General features: G+C 42.1%; 1 protein-coding gene across 2 annotated transcripts in view; it reads right to left on the reverse strand.

Annotated features, from left to right (window-relative positions):
* The window catches only part of FSTL5 (follistatin like 5), a 2973258-nt gene that overhangs the window by 2307529 nt on the left and 652767 nt on the right, over window positions 1-12962 (reverse strand). For both annotated transcript variants that reach the window (XM_086962384.1, XM_086962383.1), the window contains exon 3: window positions 10351-10384. In XM_086962384.1, the coding sequence (XP_086818510.1) occupies window positions 10351-10384 (34 nt within the window). The remainder of the gene's footprint in view (window positions 1-10350; window positions 10385-12962) is intronic.

Below are 12962 nucleotides of genomic sequence, written 5' to 3' on the forward strand. Positions count from 1 at the left end.
GCCCTTATCTATGCACTGCAAGAGTGCTGTCATGTGCCCCATCTGCCGCTGAACTGATCGGATTGCCTTTCCTTGCAGGTGCTGCACCTTCAACATGTTCACCTCCAGACCTGCATAGACACTCTGATCCTCGCCCTGCAAAGGTGGACTGTGTGCCCTAGCCCTGCGTCATCTGGCACCTGTGTGTGGTCGTTCTGTGAGGGGACTGTGTACCGGCATTATTGTCATCGTCTGGCACCGTTGGCTGCTCTTCCCCCCTGCAGTCCTCGTCGGACAACTCCATCTGTTGGAGGCTGGCAATTGCATGGCTCCTGGGACTTGGAGATGATGGCGTTGGTGATGCTGCTGGTGATGCCGGTCGTGATGCCGGTGGTGGTGGTGGTATGGATGGTGGTGGTATTGATGGTGGTGGTGTTTGTTGATGGTGGTAGTGTTGAGGGTGGTGGGTTGTGGTGTAGCCCGCAGGTGTAATGACATCCTCCTCCTCTGCTCTATCTCTCCAGGGTGCCTTTCCTGCCTTGCCTGGCACAGCCCTGCACAATGTCTCGCCTGTGGAGACAGATTATATATTAGTTCATTTGTCTGGCAGCATTTGCGTACAAATAAATGTCATGTCTGCCAAGAAATCTGACTATCCTCTGCTTGCTTATCGCTGAAGTGCGTCTCATGCCTTTGGGTTCAGTGGGCTGACTGTTATGATAGGTGTTACACTGACTACATCTCCCTTAATGCATTGCTGGTGTTTAGTAAAACCTGTACTGGAGTGGGATTCACACTGCCTCATTGGGGAATGGGGTTAAGAAGTGGGGGGCGCAGCTTGGTGTGCATCCATCTTACCTTGTTTGGTTGCAGCTCTGGCAGAGCTGTCTGCATCCCCGATGCCGCTGACACTCTCAGGCTCAATGGTGGACTCCACAAGCAGTTCCAGGGCAGTCGGTGCAGGTGCTCTTATTTTTCCTCCACCTGTCAGGTTTGCTGTCTTTTTCCTTTCAGACATCCTCTTCGCCATACTCCTGAGGTCATACCACCTCTTTTTTAGGTCATCCACGTCATGGTGGGTCACACCTATGGCATTAATGAGGTACTGGATTCCAATCCATATTTTTCTTTTTTGTGACTCTGGCACTTGTAGTGATTTTTTACCAAATAGCTTGGTGTGTTCCTTTGCCACCTCCTCAATTAAGATTTCCCTGTCCTGGCTGTCCATTCTGGTGTTTGATGTCAGGTAGTAAAGTTGCTCCTGTTTGTCTTTCTCTGCTGCCTGCCTCTCCAACAGCTTCTGGTTCAGTACAGCTGCTTGGGTGTGGCCGCTTCCTTGTTGGGAGTAAATAGGATGCACAGGATTGGCTGATACCTCAATTGCAGGAATTTTGAATTACTGATTCGGTATTCAGAATTCAGAATTGTTAAAATGATCGGTATTCAGGATTCAGTACTTTTTTTTCCGAATATTACCTATTCGATAAAAATAAATGCAATATTACACTGAAAGGTTATGCGGGAATGTGGGAGTTTGTACCAAATCACGAATTTACCAACACTGCTGATGTGGTGTTTCATTTTTGAGTTGTTGCTTCCTCACTACAAATTCGAATGACTAGCATCATGGTATTGACATTTTAGCACAACATTTCCAAAGAATTTCATTGATTGTAAGAAAGTAGGTTATTGTTAGACCTGGCATCCTTGGCATGGTTTTCCCCCTAACTTTTCACCCTCAGACCTCCTGTACAGCTAAATCCGTTTTTGCTGGTTTTAGGACACTGTGCACTTCTTTTATTTATAAATATTAAACATGTGATTTTTGACCGAATTGTTGTGCAAAGATCACCATCCAAATAAACACATATTTACAGAGATTTCCCAGTACGCAGTCCATTGAAAAGGCTTTTGCGATAAAGACAAAGAGACCGTTTCTCATTTCAAGATGTGAAAGTAAGCAGTTGTTTGTTGTTCCGGTAAAACAGTATTGGATACCTGCCATACAATTAGACAGAGCTTTCATTTTCCTGAACTGTTCATTTTCAGATGTTTTGCAAAAAGCTAGTACTGTAAATCATAGAGCTTCCCGTCCACAGACCTTCATTGACTGCTGCTCAATTTGTACTCAGCGCACACACGAAATTGCCTCGCTTACATTTTTCATCATGTTTTATTGCCAAGATCTCCCAGATGCATTGTGGAAGTAACGAGTGAAGATCTGCATTGTGGAGCCAGACTTCACTGTCTTTAACCCGGCTCCTATTTTCTGTCAGATATGGGTGTAATGCAGAAAAATAAAATGCATTTTTGACACACTTTGATTTTTAATGCGGAGTATATAAGCATCTGTAAGGAATCCATGTCTTTTCCGAGCAAAGACTCACTGGAATACTTCTGCATTCCTATTTATCACATTAAATCCTCTACCAAATGTAGGTTATATGTTGAATGTAATGTGAAAAGGGGAGATTTTCATTTAAATTTCTAAACTTATTTTGGACTGGTGGAACTTTACATCGACATTGGCATGAGTTAAGGTTTGCTGGACAGATTAAATGCAGACATGTTGGTGGAGAACTTTACACCTGCCACCATGTCTTTACTTCACCTGCCAAATTTCGAGATGTCCACTGGCCCCATGGATATCTCTATAAATTGGCAAGCACAGCCGTAATGGCTCCATCAGACATAACAGCTGGCTGTTGAACTTTTCTACCAACATTCCAATTTTCAGTTTTCTTTTTTACTGTCCTGCCCTGCCAGGATATACCTGGGGGTATCAGACAGTAAAAAAAAAAAGAACTGACTACCCACTCTAAATAGGGAAATGCTTGAGTAGAACATCATTTCTGGAACTCTCTGGCGTCCATTTTGTTTTCTCAACATGCCGCACATCATTTTTCCTTTGCTTTACAAACCATTACAAAATGGTTCTCTTTCCCGCAACCCTTGCATACTTGTCCAATGGCGGGACTTTTACCTTCATGTGGAATCAAAAAGCTGCACCTGAAGCACAGTTTCTTTTTCTTTGGTGACATCACTTTGTGACCTTCAGGCTTGTGTCTCTGCTTACTATTCACATTGAAAGCTGACTCACTCCTAGTTCTTCCGACCTTCATGTCAGTAGCTTATCATTCTGCACATTCTTTGGCTCTTGCAGATATGACTACTTGCTTCAGACTATGCGTTTCTCTTAGCATTCGTGTGGAGGTGCTGACCCCCTGATAAAGCCAATAGGCATTCTTTTTATTTTTTGGTGTTCTGACCTTTTCCAAAATGTAGTAGGTCTGCCTTACTTTAATTGGCATCCCATTATATTGTTGTTACTTTACGTTACAAAACCCTCAGACAGTCACTGGGAAAAACAAAAGTTAAAATTATATTATAGTTGTGTAAAAATGTCAGCTAAAATGTAACATTTTAAACTAAAAAAACAACAAACCATTTCTTTAATGGACTTGTAGCTGAACAGGTATATGTTTATGTGCAAATGAACATTAATCCTGCATACTTTTCCAACCAGTGGATAGGATGTTCTGCCTACGGTCTTTGGTAATTGGAATCATACTTTCCTCTATTGTGGAGAAGTGTGGCTCAGGGGTTAGAGGCGGCAGACCCGGAAGCTGAGCTCGGCCCTTGACCAGGGTTCAATTCCCCACCTTGGCGGGTCTTGGGCTAAAAATTCCACGGTCTCGATAATTCTCGCTCTGGTGCCTTCTCGACTCACGGGTTCACGCTCTGCGACTCTGGGCAATAGCTTGCTTAATCTCCACAACGGCCCCTCGCGGCAGGATGCCTGGCTTTCACCTTGTGGATACCCTGCCGGGGCCTCTCACAGGGGAATACCAGGACGGGTTCCCTAGGCAAGCGCCAGGATGCCCTTTGTGGTGACAGGTTGCGCTATATAAGTATATTTACATTTGTGGATAGTCATGGCCTCTATGTTGATTCTTGAGAACACAAAGTATTTATTGTATTCAGTGATATATAAGTTATTTTGTATGAAAATCTACTTTGAATGAAAAATATAAAGCAGGAATATGTTGTTGGTGTGAGATAATTCACAAATAATTTATGTTATCACCCTTACTGTCTTATTCAAGTATAACCAAGTTACCATGGCCTCTTGCTTTAACCCAGTTTCATAAACAACCAACTTGAGGAACATTGGTATTTACAATAACAACGATGGGGGCTCCGGTTAAATAAAGAAGTGTGCTTTGGCACACTGCAGTCATGGAGAGGCATGGTGGGGGTAACTAATTCTACGGACATAACCCAGCATTGTGTAAAAGTTAGGATTTAACTGGATTCTTGTCACGGTCCAACACCCAGAGTACATAGACAACCATATGCCACAGCTACTGATGATATCTGCACTCCAGTCCAGGACAAGCCTTCAGTGAGGAATCCACTCCAGCAAGTTGAGATGATGAGGGAAGGCTGATCCTTCTGGTCTGCCCGGGCAGACAGCTAAAGTGGGACACACTAGAGGGCTTTTGCCCGTTTTCCTCTGTTCCTGCCATTATTTATCTCTGCCTGCTGGGTTTGGGGCTGCTATTCGTGCCCCTGCTGCCTCTAAGGAGACTCCCAAGCACTGACTCCTCAGCTGCCACTGGGGGAGGCATGGTCATTGCGCTTTAAAGTGCTGCCTTGACCCCTGTGGTGTGGGGTGCACGCGGGTCACACCCAGGCTTAGCCCGGGCCATAAGCAGGTCCATGAGCCAGTCTGAGACTGGATGAGACCGGGCTGAGCAACCCCATTGACAATTTAAATAGAGTAAGCCGTTTTACCTGTTTGGTGGTCTCGAGCTTTGAACTTGTTTGTATTTTTGCTGTTCTGTCATAGCTCGGGGCAATGAGTAAAAATAAGCGTAAGGGAGGAGGAGGGCCTGGTGTAGTGGGAACATTGGACGCGTTCCTGTCATGGGCAGAATTCGTTTTAATCCACGAGATTCAGCTGACTGAAAAAAGACTCTTCTTAGAGCCCCAGAGTCTCTCTATAGGAACTATACCAGTTGTATTATCCTCTACACCTGATCATACTACAGCCATTGATTGCCTTCCCCAACTGAGTTCAAATCCCCCGGAGCATCTGCATTATGAACCCAGGTAATACCTCACCCACTCCTTGTAATTCCATCGCCAAAACACCAACCCGCCAGTTAAGGAGTTCATTATCGGTAGGTGGGAAACATAATCAGAAGAAAAGGAAAGCGGATGCCCTCCCTAAAACAACGCAACAGGCATCCAAAATGATGAAAGGGAAGTCTGTAATTTCTGGGTGCGAGAGAGGCTAGAATGAAGTATTAATTCCAGATGCTCAGGGTACCAGCAGATCTAGTAACACAAGCGGAATTATTGACACTGAGCTTCTAAATAGAGTTGAGGAAAAACGTATGGCCCTTTTGCATCCGTTAATAGTAAAACTGTCTGGTATAGACAAGAGATTGGCCCTAATAGAGCAGCATTTACTAAGCAGTCCCCACCCCCCCCCCAGTGGGCCAGGACAAGTGGGTATGGTAGAGTCTAGACAGGAGAGGACTGTTGACATCAGACTACCCACTAGTGTCGCTACACTCACTCCCCATGTTGGGGATAGGGCGCCCATGACCAACCCTTTAGTAATTTCATCATCAATCTTTAACGCAACCCACAAAGGGGGTTTAATTGGTCCCCGGGCACCCTTACAACCTCAGGGGGGGACGTGAATGCGTGTATGTCCTCGCACCTTACACCTGAAGCGACCCCCTACACAATTGTATTAGCAAATGTACCATTGCTTCCCCCTAATACTCACGATCACTGGTCATCGCTTAAGAACAAGGCCTTACACTTCCTGAACATTAGATTAGGGGTAGGGAACGCACTATTTAGTGATTTCAAAATGGTGCGAAGAATTCCCTGGGTTGGCTAATCCCCAAAGGCCCTTACAGGAGATTGCGTGGTCCTAAGCTTTAGGTCCCCGCGATTGGTTCAGGAAATCTTGGATAGAGCTGGGACTGATTATTTAGCAAATGATGATATCAACATACTTCCCTGCGTTTCTTTTATCGACCGCGTGGCAACCTAGTTAAAGGTAGGGGAGTATCGAGGGGTGCATTTTGTGAACAAGGTACTTATAATTATGAGGTCCCCACATGTAACAGGTTTGAAGTATTCTCTACTTTGGAGGAAATTATTTGACTTGGACGTAAATCAAGTACCACTAGTCATAAAGTGTATTTATGTAAAGAACGGTTTATGGTTGCCCATGTAACAGCTATCCCTAAGAAAGGTGTATCTACTTTAACACCATTAAATGATAACAGGTTGGATAGAACCTCGAGGGATAATATGGTGGGTGAAGGAGGGGTTTGTGGTTCACTACAACTAAGTTTTATGTTAGGTGAGGGGGTTCCAGGGAGTATTCATGCAGACTATTTAGGGCCAATGGTGTGTAAAGTATACAAGACTTATTCTGGCCCTGATTTGAAATTAGTCTCCTGGAATGTAGCAGGGTTATGTTGTAAGTTAACCTCAGTGGACTGGGCTACTTTTATTGAAGGTCATGATATAATGACCTTCCAGGAAAAATGGGCCTTGGACCACGTCTACTGTCAGAGTTTTATACATTTTTCTAAACCAGCGCAAGGAGGACAGAGGAGAAGAACTATGGGGGGCCTAACAACATGGGTGAGGCAGTCTGACCGCTATAAGGTGGAAGAACTGTATATTGACAGCTGGGACATTTTAATAATTAGAATACAGATGTCAGAAGTCCCTGACTTGTTGCTTAATAACATTTATGCTAAGGGTATGCCAGGTGGGAAAGCCTCCCCCACTGTAGCTCTCCTAGACATGTTTTTGAATGATTATATGGGTGTAGGCAATATAATAATAGCTGGAGACTTCAACTGCTCTTTTGAGCCCCTTGATGATAATGATTTCAACCTTAGTTTTGAGGAGGATGATCAGTGGAACATACCACATTTGCATCTTCCTCCTATTTAAAAATGGACAGGGGCAGCTCTGCAGCTAAAAGTGTTTTGTTTGGAACACGGGGTAGAGGCTGTAAATGGGTGATCCCCCTCAGATAGGCAGGGCTCCCAAACTTTTAATAATGGGTTGCAAAGTAGTCGCATTGATTTTATATTCCTGAATAAGTTGGCCCTCCCTAATTAATATGGTAGTTTGGGAGCAGGCAGAGAGCGACCACAACTCTTTAGTACTCTCTATGCAGCTCAAAGGCATTCCAATTATTGATAAGCAGGTGCCGAGAACTGCTCATGTAGAAGTTCATTTAACAAATGATACAAGGAGAGTCAAATGGACTAAAGTTATTGAAAATGTAGAGCACTTACAACAGATGAGGGAGCTAGTGTTTAGTGCTTCAGCTATTCTTCAAAATTGTGCAACCCAAGAGGAGGTGAACTAAAAGATTGCAGGGTCCACAGTGAACTGTTTAGTAAGCTAAAGGGCATTTTTATGACCATTGGTAAACAATCTAAGAGCCGATCTTGCCCTACGGCTGCCGCATGGTATGGCAAATCATGTGGAGAAGCTTACAAAATTTTAGCAGGGCCATAAGATCTAAGAACAGGGAAGATATATGAAAGACAAGGGAGGGGTACAAGTTGGCCCAACAGAAAGCAAAAAGGGAATGGGATGATCAACATTGGGTCGAGCTGCTTAAGGCTTGTACAGGGAAAAGCATGGTTACTTTTTGGCATCTTGTGAAATGGGGTAGGGGTGACTCGAGTCGGGGGCCAGAGACTCATGTATCTCCCGAGCACTGGGTATCCTATTGTAAGACCCAGTTTGCAATTACAAACTCCGCCCAGGAAATATTAGAATTGCCACTCCTTGAATCAACTATGTATTTTACTAAGAAAGAGGTGATAACAGTACTAAAATCAGAGGCAGGGGACCCGGGTTAGACTGTATCCTGGTGGATCTAGTCCTTCACAACATAGATATCTGAGCACCTTATATTCAGCTCCTTGTGAATGCTTTCGCTAGTGGAGCATCCATGCCCGATCAGAAGCAGAAATCCTCCCGATTTTTAAGAAAGGTGACCGTTCTAACCCAGGTAACTATAGGCCATTAAGTCTCATTAACTGTATACAGAAGGTTTCAGCTAGAATGGTACTGAGCCGAATCCAGGTCTGGATGGACAAATTTGATATTCTGTCACCACTTCAGGCGGGGTTCCGCTCATGTACCAGCACTGTTGACCAGGTCTTTAGGTTTATACTAGTTTACTGGTGTGTGATAATTTTAGGCGGGGTACAATTTATGCAGCTTTTGTCGACCTTAAATCGGCTTTTGATCTTGTCCCCCGTGCAAAAATGTGGAGAACCTTCCTGAAACTAGGTATGCCACTTGAAATTTTGGCTTTCTTGGTTACTCTTCATGATGCTAATTTTGCACAGGTACACTGGGATATGCAAGGGAGTGTTACACAAGGGTTTCCTATAGCAAAGGGTGTTCGACAGGGGTGCGTTCTAGCACCAACCCTCTTTTCATTGTATAACAATAGGATAGTCCAGTACTTTCAGAATCTCCCCATTGATGCTCCTAACTTAGCAGGCCTGATGATCTTCTGCTTATGTTTGCAGACAACACCCTAATACTTTCGAAGACTCAGAAGGGTTTACAGTCTGCTTTGGGGAGATTTGAGGAGTCTCCTAGTGAATGTGGAGAAAACGAAATTTATGGTCCTACAAAAGCCCAAGGTGATAAATGGTAGAGTAGAAATGAAGGAAGGTATTCTGGAACAGACTCAGAACTTTACTTACTTGGGGGTAACAATTGGCAGTAAGCTTAGTAGGAAGCCTCAGATTAACCTACTGACTGAAGCTCAGTTGTCAGATGCCCTGTTGAAGGAGCAGCGACTTTCATACACCAGATTCGTCGCTCCGAATTGTGGAGCTTCGACAATCTTGCCCCCTTAATAACAGCCCAAAATAAATTTTTGAGGGCATTGACTGGTCTTCCTCAGTCAACTCCGCTAATGCCCCTATTTTTAGATCTTGGCTGTTATTCAATCGAAGACACAGCACAATTTAGACCATTAGTGTACTGGAGGAGACTCTGGGTCACCCCGGAGATGTCCAGTATGCACAAGCCCTACTCTGTCACAGATAGGGATGAGTAGACTATGGGTAAATCTTGTTGAAAACTCCTTTCCTTCAAAGAGCGAATATAAGGCAGCATATTGGGATATGATCAAAATAAAGAGCTTCTCTGCCTTAATAAGATCTTCATTATCCAGGGACTTTCTTGAACATAAGCATGTAGTAGAGTATGAGAAGTACTGGAATTTCATCACCTCCAACAAAGATAGGAAACTGTACCACCAATTTAGGGTGGGATCTCTCCCTACTAATTTATTTTTCAGTAAATGGAACGCTCCGAACAACAGCAAATCTCAATTCTGTCCAACTCAGAATGAATCATTAGCACACATTTTATTTGCTTGCCCAGCTTATAAAAGCCCTAGGCATAGATGGTTAAAACCTATCTACCTAATCCTGGGGACTAGGCTAAGTAGCAAAGCTTTAAGGATTCTTAAAACAGCTATGAATGAATATATTGTGATTGCTGTCACCAGATTTTTAAGCTGGATGTGGGTTATACGTGCTAAGGAGAGGAGGCAACGCTAATCTTCTCCTTGTACTTTGCTGGGGAGAATAACAAAATGTATTGTGTTCCACTGACTTCAAAGTATCTAAATCAGCCACCTTTTTATAGGATTTTGTGTGTGTCATGCCAATTATGGTGGGAGCTTTCTTGTAAAGATTTTTTAGCGAATGTTACTATTAATTATTTTAAGTATGTTCCAACTGTGGACCTTTTATCTTTCTGTACACCACCTATTAATGCTCATTTGTACCAAGCACCAGTGATTTTGAAATTTATTAGTACTTGTTAATGTATATACTGATGTATTTCGATTTTTTTTAATCTGGTTCAAAATGGTATTGTCTTTTATGATTTTTATATTCGAAATAAAGACTTAATGAATTGACTTGACTTGACAATAACAATTCATGTCTGCTAATAATAACTGCTCAGGGAAGAACCATTAGTCGAAGTCTTTGAGTGAAGTATTTGAAGAATTGACATAATATATACAAGAAGTGATAAGTAAACTGCAGCAGAAAAAAACACTCTTTGATCTCTACAGGATTTGTTTTGCAATGGTACTTATAACACACAATGTGGTATAATTACGAACAAGTAAATCCTAAAACAATAATTTTTCTGTTTAATCCATTAATCACATCAGTTGGTAACAGTGTGGAGCTCTACATTTCAGCATTCCTTTTGTTTGTTGTTGCTGCTTAAAAACATATAACTAAAACATGCAAGTGAATAACTTACCTTTAATTCTTGAACCGTCTTGACTTTTTTCTTGCTGAAAAATAAACAAAGAAAATGAATACTATTTTATTGAAACTTACAGTTAGAAATGTATCCAACACTTTGTGAAACATTTTGTTTAACAAAGAATCCCAGTTTGGGCACAAATTTCAAATATGTCATTTCCAGAATGCAGTTACTAGTCCATATCCTAATCTGCTCAGTAAGGGCCAGATGTATGAAAATCTGGTTGCTAAATACTGGCCGTAAATTACAATAAGTATTTCAAAGACTAGCAAAGAACTTTAAGAACCAACCTTTAAACTATGGGTCGGTTCTCAAAAATCCAAGTTGTAGTGGGCTACAATCTGACATATCTCATGTATATCATTGAGGTAGTTCGCTTTGATTGGAGGCCATACAGGAATTGAGGCCTTCTGGAGTCAACAGACGTCCATGTCTGTGATTGTTTTTCAATAATGCCAATATTTTTACAATGCAGCCTGTTTTCCCTAAAAGAAATGGGACTGTATTTTTCTTTTCTTTTTCAAGTTTACTTTTTTTAAGAGTTGACTGTGGTCCAGTGGACCACTGCCTACTCTTAAACAACCTTTTTTTTTTACTTTCACTAAGGAGAAGAGGTTGGTATAATATCAATGTTTTCAGGCCACATTTCGGTCAAAAAACATTGATAAATTAGATATCAATCCAGTTTTTGGAGGTCACACCTGCAACATGCCCATTCTAGATACTGAATCAGTATCTATTTGAAATACCATTTTAGGAGTGAAAAAATATTTTTGACTGCTACAAATGGATTAGTTGAAAATCCAAGTTGTAGTGGGCCACAATCTGATTTATCTCATGAATATCAATGAGGTAGTTTGCTTCGATTGGAGGCCAATACAAGAATTGAGGCCTTCTGGAGCCAACAGACAGAGAGCCATGTCTATGATTGTCATGCAATAATGTCAACCTTTTTAAAATTCAGCCTGTTTCCTTAAAAGAGATGGGACAGTCGTTTTCTTTTCTTTTTCAAGTTTAATTTTTTTTCGGAGTTTGCTGTGGTCGAGTGGACTCTCCCTAGTACCTCTAAGCAGACTACCACATCACTCCTGTCAGAATTACCTCCTCTCCTCCTTGGTACTTTTCCAGCCCTTTTCGGGAAAATTAAATCTGAATCCCCACTTTACCACGTTCTGCCAAAGATCCCTGCTCTTTGAGCAGACATAATCTTGCCCACACTTCTTGTGATGGTCAACCTTTCCCTAGATCAGGATCTGGTGCCTCAGTCATGGAAACATGCCATGGTTAAAGCCATCCTAGAAAAGACTAATCTCGATCCAACATGCCCAGGGAATATTTGTCCAATTTCCATGCTTCCAGGAACAAGTAAGTTGGTAGAAATAAATTTCAACAGGCATCTTTCATATTTCATCCAGGCCATCTCCCTCTGATACTTCTTGTTATTCTTTGCAAGTGCAGCTCGCTCCCAAGCTATGCCTCATACTGTGCTAGTTTTGGTGGAGGGGTTAAATGCCTTAGAACACTTGTCTAAATGTTTCAATTATATTCAGATTAAAGGTACCATGTCGGGGAAACTGCAAGGTCCCTTCTTTCTTAGTTAGCATTTTCTGTTATTAAGCCAAATGCATCTGTGAAGCCCAACATTTATGGCCATGGAATGAATTGGTGTGCCTCGAGAAGGAGCTTCCTCACCATCGTAGCTATGAATTTTCACATCACCTTTCACAAAAACTCAGAATAACCTGAAACTCTTAATATTTACAGTTATTTTTAGGTGACCAAGAGTAAGCAATTCTCAATTGTTTACAATGTAAAGTGTTTCTATACCAGTGTCCAATCTCAGTGCACCACCTTCTATATGAACCCTTCACATTACCACACTTGATGAAGCAAGAACAAATTCCAGAGCACCATTCACACAAACCAACCAATGCCAGTGCAGCACCAGATATTGTGGGTTGCAGCACCTCACATTGGCTCTCTCTCTATTACAGTTCTTTTCACTTTAGCTGAACTTTTCCAAAAATGGCAAAGTAAACACAATTAACAAATAACTCTTTGATATACATCTAAAGAAGTCCAAAATTGTCATTTATTCAAGTTGAGTATATAGGGAATAATACTTTCCAACATTAACACACACACACGTGAAACCTCAGCAGCAGGTATTCTCTCTGACTACTGCAGCTTCTCCTCTGCACAACAGTATCTACTAAGACCAGTCACTGTTAGTATACTCACAACATGAAGTTACAGTTTCATATTTTAATTGTGCTGCCAATGGCACCTCAGAGACCGGCGATACAAGCCTTAGCAGACAAGTTCAACAATAATATTCTTTAACAAGGTGGAATCTTCAACTAAGGCGATACTGATAGCAACTTCAGCTGCTCACCAGCAAGCACTTATGCGATTACATACCAAAGCAATATACATAAAGAAGCGCCTTAGCTTTCTGTCCAGCCTCACAACCTTGGCAGACTTCTAACAAACACTACACCACAAGATGCAATATATGAACCCCAAAAAATGTTGAAAGCTTAACATACAAAATTTGCAATGTGCAGCCCTACTTATACTCACTTCCCGGGCACTGAAACCACCTT

The sequence above is a fragment of the Lissotriton vulgaris genome, chromosome 3_1 (assembly GCF_964263255.1).
Source record: "Lissotriton vulgaris chromosome 3_1, aLisVul1.2, whole genome shotgun sequence".
In the NCBI taxonomy this organism is placed as follows: Eukaryota; Metazoa; Chordata; class Amphibia; order Caudata; family Salamandridae; genus Lissotriton; species Lissotriton vulgaris.